Source organism: Amblyomma maculatum, chromosome 4, assembly GCF_055883805.1.
Source record: "Amblyomma maculatum isolate TAMU_Amacu chromosome 4, ASM5588380v1, whole genome shotgun sequence".
Lineage (NCBI taxonomy): Eukaryota > Metazoa > Arthropoda > Arachnida > Ixodida > Ixodidae > Amblyomma > Amblyomma maculatum.
Genome location: NC_139347.1, coordinates 46,882,190 through 46,900,311, shown reverse-complemented (window position 1 = coordinate 46,900,311; position 18,122 = coordinate 46,882,190). Strand labels below are relative to the sequence as shown.

Sequence of the window (18,122 nt, the reverse complement as noted above, 5' to 3'; positions counted from 1 at the left end):
CCTTTTTGTCCGCGCCAATACCGCACGCTCTTTTCTGAGACGCCAAACTGGCGCTGAGCGGCCATGTTGCCGTTCGCTTCGGCGAACTCTATAACTTTCTTCTTGAAAGCCGCAGTAAACTGCCTCCGCGTGCCGCTATTCATTGCTAACGCACGTGGTTGAACGAAACTGCACACGCGAAGACTAACACGCCAGTGACTGAAAACAAAAATGCAACTGATGCAACCACGTTTGGATGTCGATACGCCTTTGGCTGTCCGATCGCGTGCAGGCACGCCAGACGTTGCCAGACTGCGACTCACATTCTGCTAAAGACCGCTATATAAGACGAGGGGCGACCTTAGCTTGCTATTTTTAAGAAAAAATCTCGACTTATATTCCGGTTTATACGGTAGACTCCATCTTACTAGACTCCAAGCAGAGTAAGGGGAGTACAAAGCAGGTAGGGGGAAATAATATAATACAGTTGAACCCCGATGCAACGAACCTCTGCGTAACGAATTTCTGAATTTAACAAAGTTTTTAAATTCCCCAATGCCACACCCATTGAAGCCAGTGTGTTGTCAACCTCTATGTGACAAAGGCATTGCGGCGGTCAACCTTGATGTAACGAACTCGCGAGGCTGATCAGTCATTATTTTTTTTAGCTTTTACTGAAAATTTGGCCGAAGAAAGGCATTACTTTAGTGAATATTAGAACTCTTAAGAAGCCAGCAGCTACATGAATGCCTGTAATCGCAGAAATCAAGCAAAATTGGCGATAATGATGATAGTATTACCTTCTAGCGCTGCTCCGTGGCTAACGCAACAGCCTCCTCAGGCGTTGGTAGTGTAGTGCAACACCATGTGGCATTAGTGGCTGCAGTTGATTTCTTTGTAGGTACTGTACGTGTGCGTGTAGCACATGCAATTTTTGCGCACGTTGTGCATTCGCCATCTTGTCTGTTGTTCTGCATCTCGTGCGCATCTCGTGTGTCTGCGGATTTGCGGTGTTGGTTCACCCGACATGTTTCGGAAGTTCCAGGCCAGCCTTTCTGCCTGTATTCGTGGGGCTCCGCTTGTATCTGCGGCGTCAGTTTGTCGTGATGAGTTCAACGGCCAGAAAACGAAAAGTTGTGTCATTTCAAGACAAACTTGCCATTTTAAATGCGGTCTCCATAGGCGAGAAGAAGGACGTCACCGCTCGTTTCAACATGCCAGCGAACACCCTGTCAACAATTTTGAGTGCGGAGGAGAAGATTAGAAGAGCTGTGGAATCGGCAACAAAGGCTAAGAAAAGATTGAAACTGTCAACATATGATGATGTGGACAAGGCAGTGTTCCTGTGGTTTTTGAACACACGGGCCAGGAATGTGCCCATAAGCGGAGCAATGTTACAACAGAAGGCAAGGATTTTGCGTTCATCTTGGGCCATGATGACTTCAAAGCAAGCAGCGGGAAACTGCAAGGCTTCAAGAGCCGACACAATGTCATCGGGGAAGTCATCTGCGGCGGATTTGCCTCTGCAGACAGCGATGCTGCTGCTTCATGGGTGGCTGACACGTTCCTGGAATACTGAGATGTTTGAAGCGGCTAAAATCTATAATGCCGACGAGACGGCCCTCTTTTATCAGATGCTTCCGGGCCGCACGCAAGCACTTAAAGGAGATGACTGTCGCGCCGGAAAGCAGAGCAATCTCCGCGTAACAGTTCTACTATGCACCAACCTCGACGACACTGACAAGTGAGTCCCGCTAGTTGTGGGAAAAAATGCCTGTCCCAGGTGCTTTAAGGGGACGAAGCGTATGCCTGTGAAATACACGGCAAACACTAAAGCGTGGTTGACTCGAGCAATATTTTCTGAGTGGCTGAAAGACTTCAACCAGGATGTCAAGCGGCAAGGCCGTCAAGTTTGCCTACTTCTGGACAATTGCACTGCGCACCATGTTGAAGCCCTGCGGCTGTCTCACATCGAACTGCACTATTTCCCAGCTAATTGCACATCACTAATACAGCCCCTGGACAAAGAAATAATCAACAGTTTTAAATGCTGTTACCGGCGCCGGCTGATACAGAAGCTTCTTCTGAACATCCGTCTGGAACGAGAGCTGAAGATTTATATTTATCAGTCAGGTGAAATGCTTGCTGCCTCCTGGCAAGAAGTCAGGGCAGAAGTTATTAAGAAGTGCTTTATGAAGGCAGGGATTACGAAAAACGCACAGGCTCTTGCTGACGACGAGGAAGAAGAGACTTCAGTTTCATCCGATGTGGCCGAAGCGTGAAATGAGCTACGCAGCAAAGGTGATGTCCCCGACGACGTCGACCTGAGCGACTTTTTGTTTGCCGAAAGCGTGCAAAATCTCAATGTCTGTGATGATGGTTCCTGTGAGCCAGATCCGTGTGACGTGCCCACCATGAAGGAGGTGATAAACGCAATCGACGTATTGCACCATTTCGTCGGCTTGCACGACGACGGAGCATTACATGATTTAGCTTTATTGGAGCGCCGTGTTGTGCCTTCGCTCGCGTGGAAACAAGCAGAGATTACGAAGTTTTTTACTGTAAAATAAATGCCTGAAGGGTGAGTTCACCTTCACTGATATCTGAAGCCTTTCGGTTTCATTTCTGCATCATTGATGCGAGCCTTCATACAAAACCTGCATGCAACAAAAAATTATGAACTTTTGTCAACTTCGTTATATCCAGGTTCAACTGTATGTGGCAGCCATCTATTGTGTCAAAGCGACAATAGTGACAGCATAAAAGTCAATGCTTCTGCAACCCATTTCAATAGTGAGTGTTTCAATGGATGTATATTGCCCGTGAAAATGCAGATCAGTGTACAAGTTACTATTTACGCAAACCAAAAGAAACTGTGTTCCCATTTCCTTCAAAACGTAATGCATAATATCTCTTACTTTCAGAACTGGACTAGGTGGTATCAGTGTCCTGAACAGTTTTATTCTTAGTCTTGTTGTTGTTTCTTCGGTAGTGCAATGATGCAGGGCTGTGCTGGCTTACAAGTTTGTCATGCCGATAATAACACTGTGAATACGGAGAAAATATTTCTGATAACCATATAATAACCCGGCCAAGGATGGAAGCAAGGTACTGTTCTGAGGCAGGCTACAGTTACCATGCTTTTTGTTGTCTCTCGTCTGAGGCTCTGCACCAGTTAGTAAATGGTCATTGCTAGAATACATCCAACTATCTTCAATTAGACTGCCTTTTAGGCTTCCGTCAAGCTAGAGGTGAGCTTTTATTAACCTACCGTGATGCATGGTTCTTTGAACTGTGCAGTTGGGTGACACCAAGGCTCTGTCTTGCGCATCCAGGTTGCCAAGGAAAGGCTAGACATGCTGCGGTTTCTGCAGCCCAATGCCCATTTGCTGTCCAACCGCGACACCAGTGTGATTCAGCTGGCGCTGAGCCAACCGCGGAGTTCCACCGTTCATCACAAGGCTCTGGCCCTAGCCAGGCAGCGGACTTGGGAAGGCTGCGAGACTCCATACTTTGTGTGGACGTAAGGCTCATTGCTTGTTTTAAAACAACCGGTGTAAAGGCCTCGGTCTCCAGAAAATTTCCAGCTACCTTTCTAAAAGTAGCGCGAGAAAAACCGCGCTGAGAATTTTTGTAACGACCAAGAAGTTTACCCCTTGTTGCGAAAACAGCGTATAACTTATGTTATGCCAGCACCACTGGTAACACTTCAATATCTTGAGAGGTTGCGTTGGTGAGCTTTTCTACACTTGGATTACATTTTTGGTGAAATGTCCACAGATAGCTTCTGAGCTGTGCAGCTTACATGTATGTAAATAATTAATTAATTAATAGACTCTAACGTGCACCCAATTTTCTTAGCCAAGGAGAAAAAAAAAAACTTACACCCTCAAATGTAATACGCACAAATTATTTTGCGATCGAGAAAAATGAAAAAATCTTGTTCAAGAGGGATGGGCAATCTATTCATGGAGCTCTACTCTTGGTCGTTCTCTGACAGCCTCTTGTCACTTTCAACCGACCACATCATATCGCCCTCAGTGCCATCCGGAGTGTTTTCAGTTGCGTATTTCTTAAATGCCAGCTCAGTGCTTTACCTTGAGCATCTCGTTCGTGACTTGCTTGTGGGCTGTCTGAGTCATTTTAATGAAATCCACGAATTCGTCCTACGTGCCTAGGAACTGGCCTGTCTGTGGCCCGTTAAAGCCTTTGCTACTGGATTTCCTTATGAAGATGCAGCCTTTCCTCTTTCTCCATTTACGAGCATTTGTTTCCGGCACACCGTAAGCGTGTGTGGTGGCTCCACTGCCGTAAGTCTCCACATAAAGGATAGCAGTCTTGAAACTGGCCTTGTAGTGGAATTGCAGACCTTCGTTATTGTCTCTGCCATCTATGGAGGAAGTGCGTAAATGCAACAGTTTGTATAGCACGAAACAAATCCAGAATACGCTGCGCTCCCAGGATCTGCGGCATCGTTAATGACACAAACGAGCAGCTTCGGCATAATATTGAAATCGTAGTGACTGTGTGTGACGAAGTTCACACCCTTTAGACTTTATATCTGATTCTAGAGCACGCGCAACATTATGGGTTATTTTTTTTTCGGAAAAATGGTGCACGCTATAATCGGGTAATTACGGTCAGGTTCAGCTTGCAAGGGCAGTGCAAACATGCTTGGTCACTAGACGTACTATATTCTCAACACATGAATAGATTTAAACCAACAACACTAGTTCACCGGACTGACTTGACTGTTTTGCTAAAGAAAAACTGCGCATAATTAAGCTTATTGCACAATTCTGCGACCTGGTGGTGGTCACTGCTTGCCCATTATTCGTGCCTTATTTAATTTGGGCTGTCACCGGACATCAACAATAAGGCATCACTGGCTTCTAAACACTAAAGCTGACAGAGAGCTTGAAATGTGCTTATTGCAAGTTATGCAGTTTTATGTTTTTTTCTAGGTTTGTGCAAATACCTTTTTTTTTTTTTTTTTTCTTTTTTAATACCGTAGACGCTTTTTAAAGCAATTTGAAGAAACCGGAAAATATGTCATCAGAAGTTCACCTTAACATGAGATCACCTAAAAAAATTCCTTTCTGCTGCATAGAGGATCTGCAATCTTGTCTGTGACTGGTTTCTGAAATGCTACGTGCAGAGGGAGTTGGCAGCCACCGACACCAAGGAAAGCATAGAGAATTCTTTTTGTGTGGTGTCGATTAATGTGATACGATGTGATCATGGCAATGATTGATTAGAAAGTAGAATAAAAAACAACAAAGTGTGTCAATTGGATCCAAACCCATGACCTCCAATTTCCATCCTGCGCTCGACCAACTGAGCTATAGCGATGATGGCTGCTCAATCTTCTACTTTCGTTGTTATTTGTGTTGCATATAACTTATCCTGTGTTACTGCAAGAGCCACGTGCACCGTGATCTAACAGGGAGGGTGGGAGCTTTGTGATGACCCTCTCACGCTATCTGTGATACCGATGCTGCTAGAGTTCAGGCCTCCGTCACGCTAATCAGCAAGCAAATACAGTAAAACCTCATTAATTCGAACTTTGTGGTAACTGAAAAGTTTAAATTATCTGATGTTCGAATTATGGATTGGCGTTTAAACTGGTGAGAACTATTTGTGTTACAGTAAACATGCCTTTACTCGCGTAATGACCTGCCCTCCCCCTCCCCGACCGCGCGCACACACACACACACACACACACACACACACACGTTTTTGCCACTGTCAATATAAAAAAAAAAACATGTCATTAGCGCGTCCTTCCATTTGCACCATTGCCAGTGCAGTCCACAGCATGTTTCTTCACACTGTGCCAAGATGCTGCGTGCGTGCTGGGCAGTGCCTTGATCGGCTCGTTTGGATGCGCAGGCCTGTTGGTTTTCTTTAGCTCGCCTTATCACACTACAACTGGAGTGACCGCCGCCTAATTTTGCGGGGCCATTTTGAAGCGACCGATGCCAAAAGCCTGTGTCATGAAATCATTGGCTTGGATGATAAGCAGCAAGCTCATTTTGAAGTGAACAAATCTAAAAGCCTGTGTCATGATCACAGCTGACTGTGTGCTTTTGTTGACGATTGATGGACGGAAGGATGGATAGTCGGCTTCCGGGGAAAAACTGTCATGTTTTCTCTGCCTAATAACCCACCCACCCCCAACCCGACATCAAGTTATCCTGAAAAAAAAAAAAAGAAAAAAAAAAGGCTTCATTACGGGCGTACATACGGTATTTGGCGGAAAATTTGGCAATGGTTGCTTGCTTTTTAGACAACTACAGTGTGCCAATGACTATTTCTCGCTGCATGCAATGTTTTATTGCAAACAAAAAAAAAGCTAAGCAAAGTGTCAGAGCAGAAGTGCTCGAAAATGAGAAGTCTTTCCTGGCGTCCTTCAGGGTGTAACGCGGTATCGTCAATGCCCCTTCACAAGCAGCTTCCATCGTGTGTGAGGCTTCACTGCACGATGCGCTGAATGGAACTTTATGAGCCCACATTCGGGGAGCAGTGGCAGAACAACAGTGAAAATCTGTAAGAAACCCACTACCACCACCCAAAATGCCACACTCTGTTACCTGGTTGATGCGCTGCCAATGACTGCCGTTATTGTGGGCTGGCGCAAACAGCGTGAAACTCATAAGAGCGATACTGAAACTCAGCAGTCAACCTATTATCAAAGATGAGGCCAATTGTGATATGTCACACCTGACATTGCACATGTCAGAGGTGCGCAGTCAACTGCGCAGCATATCATGCTTCAGACATGCTATTTGGACGATTGCTTACAGTGCCTTACATTGTACCCAGATGTGACCTTAATAGGGCAAGACCCGTAATGCCCATCTGGCGCCATTGCCTTTCATGAGCTTCAGCTGGGACAGTGCTGACAGAATTACCTATCAGTATTTTCGAATTAATGAAGATCAAATCAACAAGTACTTAGTTTCAGCTCTTGCAGGTCACATGGAACAAACACTTAAGCTGCCCCTGACCCTTAACCCTTCGCCACCGCAAGCCACCGCGCGGTCATGGCACTAGTTTGGCTTTACCCACTCTTCCATGGTTTTACCTGATTTTATCTTCTGTCCCCATTTTGGATATGTGCAGCCTCTTAACTATACCGCCCTATCACCGGGTCGTTTCTTTGGCCATGTGCTGGGCTCTGGGCCACCCACACGCGGCGGCACATAGTTATAATTATCTGTTGCGGAACCGACTTACATTTGAATTAGTAGGCTTCTTTGTACACAAAGCTCTATGGAGTTGGGCTGGACCAAGTAGTAGTGCAGTTCGAATCGGCAAGCTTTCACTGTATAGGGAAATCAGAGGATCGATACTATAGCCAAACCCTGATATATCGAACTCGAAGGGGATCGCGAAATAGATTGATGTTTTGATAATTCAATATACAGAAATCGGCTTCTTAACGTCCGCAGCCGCCATAGCTTATGCTACGCCGCACGTTCAGCGCGATAAGGATGGACGACTCTGACAAAAAAAAAAAAAAAAAAGAATCTGCCGCTTCTTAACGTCTGCAGCCTCCATAGCTTACGTTATGCTGCACGTTCAGCACGTCGACAACGATGAGCGACTCTCGCAAAAAAGGAAAAAAACAAATCTACTGCTTCTTAACATCTGCAGCCACTACAGCTTACGCTACGCTGCACGTTCAGCACGATGACAAGGATGAGTGACTTTCGCAAAAAATAAATCTGCTGCTTCTTAACGTCTGCAGCCGCCATAGCTTGCGTTACGCCGCATGTTCAGCGCGACAACAAGGACGAGCAACTCTCGTAAAAAAAAATAATAATAATAATAATAAAAAAGAAAATAAAAAATTGCCACTTAACGTTTGCAGTCACCATAGCTTACGCTACGCTGCACGTTCAGCACGACAACAAGGACGAGCGACTCTCGCAAAAACAAAAAACGAATCTGCCGCTTCTTAACGTCTGCAGCCGCCATAGCTAGCTTACGCTGCGCTGCACATCACCCGCCACGCAGAGTGTGCTCACAACACACACTGGACAAAGTGTCCGACATTATGTCTGCCCACAGGCTGAGCTGGCTTGTTGGCGCATGCGTGGTGCGTGCTGCTGCGAACGAAAACTGGGACAGAGAGAGGAAGGAGAGAGAGAAAGCTCAGTAGACGAATGGGCACACCCTTGCGCTTCACTCTACCGCGTTGTTTCCCATCTCCCAAACACCATGGCTGCATTGGCTGCGTCTGCTCCGTACTGGCCATTGCCAAACCGGTTCCCTCTCATTCCTTCAGGCTTATGGCTTGTAAATGTCGCATGCTGGCACGCAGCAAACGATCACCGTAGATGCGCACGCCTTTGGGGAAAGGGCGCGACACTGCTCGAGACCAGCCGTCGTCGAACTTTTCTCTCTCATTCCTTCCGCGCATGGCTTGAAAATGTTTTGCAGCAAACGGCTGAGGGTGATGCAATCGTCTCTGGGGAAGTCGCACCTATCAGTGCATAGTGAGAGTTCAATATACCAAACGACCAGTGAAATTGGAGTTCGATGTAAGACTGGGCTTTCCTATACTTCTACATGCGATCTTCAAGGGGGTATTTTATGAGTTCGATACAACCGAAATTTGAATTATTCGGGTTCGACTGTAGATTCATACAAAGCGAGCCAACAGACACTGATATGAAGAAAAGAATAGGGGATTTTGTTTGATGTAGCTTGCATTATGATTTGCTGTTTACCACTTGCTGTGTGCTCATCGGCTGATCAAACGAAAGATATCTGCTGACTCGTGTCTTTTCAGGAATGTGCCCGACAACTGCTCCCAGGCTGCAGTCAGGATGAAGACCCTGAGGGGCGGAGTGAACCACGCAGAATTCAGTCCAAACGACTGCCTGATTGCCTCAGCTGGCGAGGACAGCATTGTCAGGGTGAGGGCTTGCTCTCCAAACAACAGCATGCAAAGTTTAACTGCAGCTTTTAGAGCATTGCTTTGCTAGTTGTCAACCAGTATTTTAAATATCCGTGCTATAATCTGAATGGAGCAAGCTGTTTGCATATGGATTGGTGCTTGCGCAAATATCTGCACCAATTTTTGTGCAAAATGCAGTGTGGGCAATACGAATCCGGTTGATATGCATTCGTAAAATTCCCAGCCAGAGTGTGTTATTTACAGTGTGCAGAATTTCGGGTGTTCCGAACACCAGTACAGATGATACAAATGCACAAACCGCGACTGCAGCCTTAAGCCATGTGCGCTGCTCGCACATAATTAAATCCACAGACACCAGCCAAACTGTACACAAAAGGAGCAGTTTTTGTGATGGCTTGCGGCCCATAAACCGGGGAGGTGGTGATTGCCAGCCACACTATGCACTGTGAGCAGTTGGCTGAGCAGTTGGCGGCAGCGCGAGCAGCGGGGGCACTCGGCTTGCAAAGCATTGACTCTGTGATTGCTAATTGCGTTGTACGTGCAGGGAGTAGTTTGCTGCGGCATGCTTTCTGCACATCACTGACATCATGATTGTTTGTCCTGTTGTACGCGCTGCTAGTGGTGAGCTATGGTCGTGTGGCCATAAACAGAACTGCGGGAATGCCTTTCCTATGCCTCTCCATACTGATTTTCGTTCGTTTTGATGATACCAATATTTGGATTGCATGAATGTTTTTGCTACCTGTGAGATTTATTTTACTGAGATTCTACTATAACACTGTGGTGCATCAACGTGGCAGAGTGGCAATTATTGCTGGTGTAACAGTAATGCTGTGCTGGTGAGCAACAAACTACACTAAGGGTAATCTGACCTGCCAGCAGGATTACGAGTAGATGTTCAGCGATGCTAGGGCATGGGACATACTACTCCGAGGCTGGACAAGACGAGCTCGCAAGATATGTTCTCATGATTCTTTGCCCTTTTATGGTGGAACTGTCAAGCCATGAAAGAAAGAAGAAGGCAAAGTAAATATGAGGGAATACCCGCACAGAACCAGAGGTTATCATCGATAGAACAGATAGAAAATAAAAGAAAAGGACCTAAGCATGCAAAGTAAAACAGTAAAGCCTTGGTGATACAAATCCGGTTGATACGAATTTCGAGATGATACGAATTCGCGAAATTCCCTGGCCAGAGTGCATTGTGTACAATGTGCAAAATATCGGATGGTTCGAACACTCTCCCGCGCCACTGCGGATGATACGAATGCACGAATTGCAACCGCAACCTTGAGCACAACACATTGCCCACACATCGTTGACTCCCCGATTGCCAGCCGCGCTGTATGTACGCATCACGAGCAGTTTGCGATGACGCTTGGTCTCCACTTCGCCGACGTCGCGATTATCTGACGGGCTCACGCTGCGAAAAGGTTTCAGCGGCGCATAGTCCACAGACCGAGCTGGCGGCGACGTACACGGTGGGTCCGCACGGACCGGACATTGTTGGCTCCACAATCGCGATCCGTGAGCAGTTAGTGGCGCCACGGACCCGCATGTCGCCATCTCCAGTCATGCTGCACACACCACGAGAAGTACGCGGAGGCAGGCGGGCGGCACATTGCCAGAATTCTGATCGCTTTCGTTGCGAGTGGCGAGCTGTGATTGCGCAACCATAATAAACCTTCTCAGACGTAAACAGATAAGCGCGATTGTCTTTCCTATGCTTCTGCATATTTATTTTCGTTCGTTTGATGGTACAAATTTTTTCGCGACCCCGTGAAATTCGTATCACCGAGGTTCTACTGTAGTATGTGAAAGCCAGTTGTTAAAAAAAGAGACGAGGGCACAAGAAATACAACCGTCAAAAGGCTAACAAAGAGATGGCAGGGAGCGCTAGAAACACTGTAGAGTAATAAAGGGTAATGTAGAGTAATTTCACCCATCAATGTGTTACCAAGACATTCAGCATAGTAGTTTGCAAATTATTGGCTGACTGCTGAGAACTTGTGTGCGGTATGCATGCTCAGTGGCATTTTCTCTACACAGTACCTTTTGATATTGGCACTTCTTGAACCCTCTTTCTGTATCCCTTTCTGGAGGTAACTAACCCATCGAAGCTCTTTTTGTGTGCCTTTAAGGTAGCTTGGGAGGTAACTTACACCATTGAAGCTTACCTATTTTTGTTGCCTTCTGCCATCCTGAAATGATGCGTTGACATTGGGCATGTTCCCTGTTTTGCTTCTACTTGCTCTTGCAGCTGTGGGAGAGCCACTCTGGCAACGAGAAGCAGGCACTCAGTGGCCACACGAAGTCTGTAAACTTCTGCACCTTCAGCCCTGATGGCCAGCTGCTCGCATCGGCGTCTTCCGATGGGCTTGTCTACCTGTGGAATGTTGGCGAATGCATCCAGTCTGCTCCAGGTGAGTTGCAGGCACTCCCATCCATATTCGTTATTCTGTGCAGCTACCTTTGTCAGTTCCTTGCGTAGTTCATTGCAGCAGCAGATTTCACTTACTCGCGCCGCCGAATGCTCAAGTGTGAACGAGCCATTACTCTGCTACAAACATCTGAGCGTCATGGTGGAATGGCAGTGTCCTCATCTCGCACGTCAGTGGCCTGAGTTCGGTTCCTACAGAGACCACAATTTACCATGCTTATTTCCATTCCGTAATCAATTCGGTATGCACTTTGTGATAACACTTTCAGTATGCGCCACCCGTGAAGCAAGAAAGGCCTTTCGCCTTCATATTCAGAGTGTTGGAAGCAGAATTGCTCCATAATGATGAAGGCTTATGCAACATCTTTCAATGTGCAATACACTAGAGCTGGAGCTTTTTCGCGCATCACTTCGCAACTGAGGAGTCTCTTCACTGCACAAATTGCGAGCAACGCATGACTGATGCGGAGTTTCAGCATGCAACAAAAACGAAATTATGGAGGATGTTTAAGCTCCGCCTTTAAGTGAGGTCGATATGAAGATTTGCGCGAAGTCCTATGGCACTGTTGCTGCATTGATTCTGCACTTTAGAGTCCTTATTGCAAAAAAGAAACTTTCACTGGGCACCCAGGTGTGTGGCATGCCATGATTCCTCCCTTGAATGTCGGTAACCATTCTCAGCAGGTTTCAAGTGGACCTTCGCTTTGCACGCAGAGGCTCGAAAGATTTTGTGACTGCACACCGAGTCTGAAATACTGAGAAAAGCAGCACGAGCAGCGCCAAGCTTTCCACAGCTCCCTATAGTATTATTACCATGAGCATGTGATATTGGTGGTACTGCGGATGTTGAAGATGTCTGCTGAATTTTATTGCAGCATTGTACATTTTTTATCTTGCACGTTAATTTTGTGTTCCATGGGTTGAAGAATTTGATTCCCCTTCTGTGCACAAGGGCTCTATCTTCTGTTCTGAATTTCTTACTACACTTCTGCCGCTCCGATATGTGAGATTATATTTGCCAGTTGCCCTAGTTGCATGCTCGCAACGTGCGTTTCCGTTGGTCAACTCATATTGGATTCCAGTTTTTTTTTTTATTCTTTCCCGTGGTAACTAAAATTTGTAGCCTTCACAGCTGCCTTTGTGCAAGATTTAAATAATGCGAATAGTGGCCATTATCAGGAAGAAAATGCATAACATTTGAGTGGATGTGGCATATGCTTTTCCCACATATTCAAGAACTTATCTATAAGACTGTATTCCACAAAACGTTTACAACTACCTGGCGTTAGATGTATTCAAATACAGTAGAACCCCGCTATAGCAAACTCTGATATAGTAAAGTGAAACTCAAGTCCCAGTTCATCTTACATAGACAACAGTAAATTTTTCCCCCTTTATAGTAAAGACGTTTTTGGTAAAAATCTGTTATAGTAAAGTACGCCTCGCCGTGGGGACTCCCACAATATGATATCACTGCCTGCGCATTACCTAAAATCTCGAGGCAAAGACTTTTTTGTACAGTATTTGTACAGTAAAATCTCGGTGATACGAATCCGATTGATACGAATTTCGAGATGATATGAATTCGCGAAATTCCCCGGCCAGAGTGAATTGTGTGCAATGGGCAAAATTTTGGATGGTCCGAACACTCTCCTGCGCCACAATGGATGATACAAACGTGCAAACTGTGACCGCAACCTTGAGCACTACACATCGCCCGCACATCATTGACTCCGCGATCGCCAGCCACGCTGCATGTACGCATCACGAGCAGTTTGTGGTGACGCGCGGTTTGCACCTCGCCGACGTCGCGAGTTCTGTCCGGCTCACGCCACGAAAAGCTTTTAGCGGCGCATGGCCCACAAACCGTACACGTTGCAACCGCTGTAGATAGCGGCAGTGTACACGGCGGGTGCGCACGGACCGGACATCGCTGGCTCCGTGATCGCGATCCGTGAGCAGTTTGCGGCGTCGTGCTGCCTGCATGTCACCAGCTCCAGTCATGCTGTACGCTCCTCTAGAAGTATGCAGAGGCGGGCAGATCGCACATCGCCAGCAAAAGTTTGCAGCGGCGCGTGGTCGTGAGTAGTAGTCAGCGGCTCACGCTGCAGTGGGTGCGTATGGGTCGCACATCGTAGACTTCGCAACCGCTAGTCGCGCTCTATGCATCGTGAGCAGTCTACGGCGTCATGCGGCTGGCACGTCGCCATCTCTTGTCGTGCTGCACGTGCTGCGAGAAGTCCGTGGAGGCGTGCATCGCCGATGTCGCGATCGCCTGTCGCGCTATGTGCGCCGCAAGTGGCGAGCTGTGACCACGCGACCGTAATAAACCTTCTCGGACGTAAACAGATATGCGCGATTGTCTTTCCTATGCTTCTGCATATTTATTTTCGTTCGTTTGATGATACGAATGTTTGTATAATACGAATTTTTCGCGACCCCGTGAGATTCGTATCGCTGAGGTTCTACTGTAGTGTATGTAAAAGCCAGTTAAAAAAAGACGAGGGCATGAGAAATACAACCGTCAAGAGACTAACAAAGAGATGGCAGGAACACTGTAGAGTAGAGGCGTCTTCAGGACCATGTCATCACCAACAACTGATATAGTAAAGACCCTGATATAGTAAATATTTTTGCTGGTCCTACTATTAAGGGGTTCTACTATACTATTAAAGCACTCTTTCTGTTCCACATAATGCTGCAAGCCTCTTTCCATAGGAGGAGAAAATCTGGTGATATTCTGTCTTTATTCTGGAACCAATAGAAGTTAGGAGACTGCTCTCTCCAAATATGTTTTTACAGAACAGTAGTATTCGGGGTCCTCAGCATCCCTCTAAGGATGTTAGCGGTTTGCTTATTGTATAGGGAATCCAAATATGTTTTTACAGAACAGTAGTATTCGGTGTCCTCAGCATCCCTCTAAGGATGTTAGTGGTTGACTTATTGTATAGGGAATTCGCCAGGGTGGCGGCTGAGTGCACCTTGATCCACATGTGGAGAGACCAAGGTGTGCATTTTGGATTGCATCGCGCAACATGTAACCCGACAACCCTCGCCTGCAGCGCACATCCGCCACCAGCAAGTTGGTGCTGAAGTGACTAGGGCCGTGCCGCCCATATTTACGTTCCTTTGTTTGGGATGTTTTCGTTAATACAGCGTCCATGTTCTGGTGCAAGTGAGTATGATTGCGGGACTCGGAACAGGAGTGCGCAGTGCGTTGTCAACGAGAGCGGATACTTGACGAAAGTGCACGATGAAGAGAGTGAATTTATAACCAGTTAATTTTTTCAATACAGTCGACGACCGATTTTTCGGACCCTCTAGGGAACGCAAAAACATCCGAATATTCAGGCAATCCGAAAAAATGAATGCAGGCAAAAGACGTACCATTTAAAGAATATTTCTTAGATCAAAAGCGTCAAGGACAAGCTATCAGGCTTCCGAAAACAGGTACCAAATTATGAAGAAGAGCCGTTCAAAAACTGGTGCAGCCTAAAGCCGCTTTATTGTGTATATGTCGTCAGGGCAGCCGGGGTTATTGCTGCAGTGTCTTGAACTTGTCGATCGTTGTTTGGACGGCATTCCGCTTGCATGTGATCATATTTGCCTTGATCTGAGCAAGGGTCATGTCAGCACTGTACACAGATGAAAGCGTGAACTATGCCCGTGCCAACTCGGCGCTTGTAGGCTCCTCATTTTCAACATCAAAGTCTTCTGAATCCGCTACAACCTGACAGACTATTTTCTCGTCTGTTAGTTCTGCACATATTGGCGGCTTTCTTCTTCATCTTTAATAGACGGTACTGTTTTCTGTGCTTCGATGCCATCAACGAGGATGACGAGGATGGAGTAGGGGCCATCGCTGGCAAGCGAAAACCTCACATTGCAAACAGTGGAGTTTAGTGGTTTACTGACGAGCATCGTAAAACCTAGACCTAGCCAAGGCCTCGCGTTGCAGAGCACGCGCTGGTGAACACAGCCACCGTGGCCAGACCAAGTTTATGTGTGATGGCTAGATACGGCTAGTTCAAAGTGGTAATACGCAGCCTGAGAGATAGCCAAAATGGCGGCATTGTATGACACAGTTGTGGTTTCAGACATTCCGTCACACCAAACAGTCCGGAAAATTTGACGGTGGAGGGTTTGAGCGTTCGAAATTTGAGATGCCCTTATACATTGATTCCATGGAGCTCGTGGTGGTGCCGTGAAAATGCCCGGAATATCGGGCATGTCCGAAAATTCGATCGTTGACTGTATCACCTTTGTATGTTTTCATCCTTTATTTGTGCGATGAGGGTTTCCTTTTCTGTTTTTCCTTTTTTCTAACAAGAATAAATTCTCACCACTGCACTCGGGGTAGCAAATGTGCAGAGACTTAGCTTTTGTCGTCTTGCAGCATCTCCCATGAGTGCGGCAGCCAAGGCAGCAAACCGGCTGCGGTCACGTCGCAGCTCTCGCTGCTCAAAATCTGCACGCATGGAGCATGGTGCTGCAGTGCTTTGCTGTGCCTTCTCTCCTGATGGGAAGCTGCTCGCATCTGGTGACGAGCTCGGCTACGTCAAGGTGGGTAGGTGCCAATCTGGAGCCCAGTATTTTTACAGGGCTCCCATGTCGTGAAAAGGGTACTGACGATTGCCAATGATTATGGAACTGCTGTGGTAGTTTAGTTTAGTTAGTGGTGGTTTAGTGCACGTGGAAAGCGTAGAAAGCTCATGATTGAAACTTTAATGTCACAAAGTTTTCGGTTGTAGTGTGTGAGCAATTATTGATTAGCATTCGCCCAAGCACCTTCGTAAGGCTACGAATATATACCCAGTGCTCACAGCAACTTCTAGGCTGAAAAATTCATCCTGGTCCGGCATCCACCGTAACACAGCCATATGCCTAAAAAGGTAAACTATACAGCTGCCAGAGACTCTTGAAGGAAGCGGGAAAGACGTTGAAGGAAAATTCATTCTGTTCTCCAACTAGGATGTGTTTTTCTTTTAACCCCAAAGTTCGTTATGGAAGCTGTATAGCTTTCTATCGATGTTCAGTTTGCAGTTTATCGGGATACGCAGTCAAGAAGGCAAAGCACACTGGAAGTTTGATCACTGTACAGTTTGATAATCATTGGTCCCCATTTATTTCTGATTATTGCCTTAGACTAAAACCAACCAAGGTTATCTTTGTCACAGACATGGTCGAAATATAGGCTTCTGCATTTTTTTAAGTATAGTCGCGGACAGAATAAAATGTACCACGGCTTCGAAAGGAAAATGCGGATCAGCGCCATCTAGGGGAAATGCTGCCTGGTTTCGAGACCTTTGATTTAGCATGCAAGTCCTATCTATTTAGCTGCGTCTCAAAACTGCTCGCTTCTGCTTGGCACGCTCGAATCGTAGCAAGAGGTGCCAGATGACGCTGCTGCACAAGCCACGGATGATGCGCTGTCGGAATGGCTTGCCATGCGGAATGATTGCTCGCCGCATCCAGCTATTGCGGCTGTTGACTGTTGCTGCATCTGTGCCGCTGCCGGCCGTAGGCATTATTTTCTACCGCGTGAAGACAATCCTGCATAGACGGTGGCAGCATGATGCGGTGTGTCTCCCGCTAGGTGCGGAATTCTCGGTTAGGTACAGGCCACTAGAATGACGGCGCATGATCCACTATTGATACTCGCCGTATTCTGTGGTACGCTCCAGGGCTTTTAAGATCTACTGGTAGACCTAGTTTCTCGTGCTGCTTTCTGAAAATATTGCTCCCGTGGTCAACACTGTGGTTATTTTTTTTTCTGGAACGTGATGCACTGCTCGGTGTACAAACCTTCCACTGCTCGGCGTACCATACTTCCAGCTAGAGTCCCTGCCACCGACGGCTAGAAGTTGACTTTGCCTGGTTTGTGAGTGCTCCGTACAAGCATAGTCGAAGCGAGAGCTCGTAACCATTAAAGGAGTATAGGTACGTACATTTTCTGTTCCAGTATTTTTGCTCTAATCGATCCTTAGTGGTCCAAAACAGAGGGACGGCGACCCAGAAAGCCCCAGCACAGCTCAAGATAGTAATTTATTATCAGTGCATTTATCAGGGCAAGTTTCTGTTTCAATCTCTCCGGGCACGAACACGCGATGGCGTCAAAGATACAAGAACGCCACACGAGTGCCTCCTACTGGTATGGTTGGTGATCGCGTAAACACAAAATCTGATGACGCATTCGGGTCGCATGTTTTGTCTGCTTGCTGTCGCACGTGCAAGAAAATATCGTCGAGCAGCGCTTCAGCGTAGCATAATTAGTTTTGCGACGTTGTTTCGCCTGATAGCGCTGATGTTACTGACATTGCCGGGCACTTTGATCCCGACCCGCTCGCCTGCGACTCAAGCGACGAAGCGGGAATCAGCAGCAGCCATGTAAGCTTGGTGGGTTGACGCGCAGGAAATGTCAACTGGTAGAATTTGAACAAAGGAACTGATTACCGTGAAGATGCTGCTTTATCAGATTGGTTGGCCAGCGCTGTGAGCCAAGCTGATGTTCTAAAAAAATGTTTTAGTAATGTCTCAATCAGCCACCATAATTTGTAAGCTCTCCCGATGGCTCCCGTGGCCGTGCTCACGCGCTGATTGGTCCAGACGTGGCAGGCCTGCGTGCCACCGTCCTAGCATGTGGCGCCATCTGGCACAGTCTAGGCAATCTGGGGGCGTAAAGCCATGGCTGCCGCGATCGGCTCCCAAGTCATAGCGGCCTCATAGCATCAGTCATGATTAAATTACGAGGATTGTTCGGCCAATAATAAGGTC

General features: G+C 46.8%; 1 protein-coding gene across 5 annotated transcripts in view; it reads left to right on the top strand.

The window, feature by feature from the left end:
- The window catches only part of LOC146190928 (apoptotic protease-activating factor 1-like), an 86,011-nt gene that overhangs the window by 37,247 nt on the left and 30,642 nt on the right, over positions 1–18,122 (top strand). For all 5 annotated transcript variants that reach the window (XM_084601316.1, XM_084601319.1, XM_084601315.1 and 2 more), the window contains 4 exons: positions 3,315–3,502; positions 8,780–8,906; positions 11,169–11,331; positions 15,745–15,911. In XM_084601316.1, coding sequence (XP_084457442.1) covers positions 3,315–3,502; positions 8,780–8,906; positions 11,169–11,331; positions 15,745–15,911 — 645 coding nt within the window. The remainder of the gene's footprint in view (positions 1–3,314; positions 3,503–8,779; positions 8,907–11,168; positions 11,332–15,744; positions 15,912–18,122) is intronic.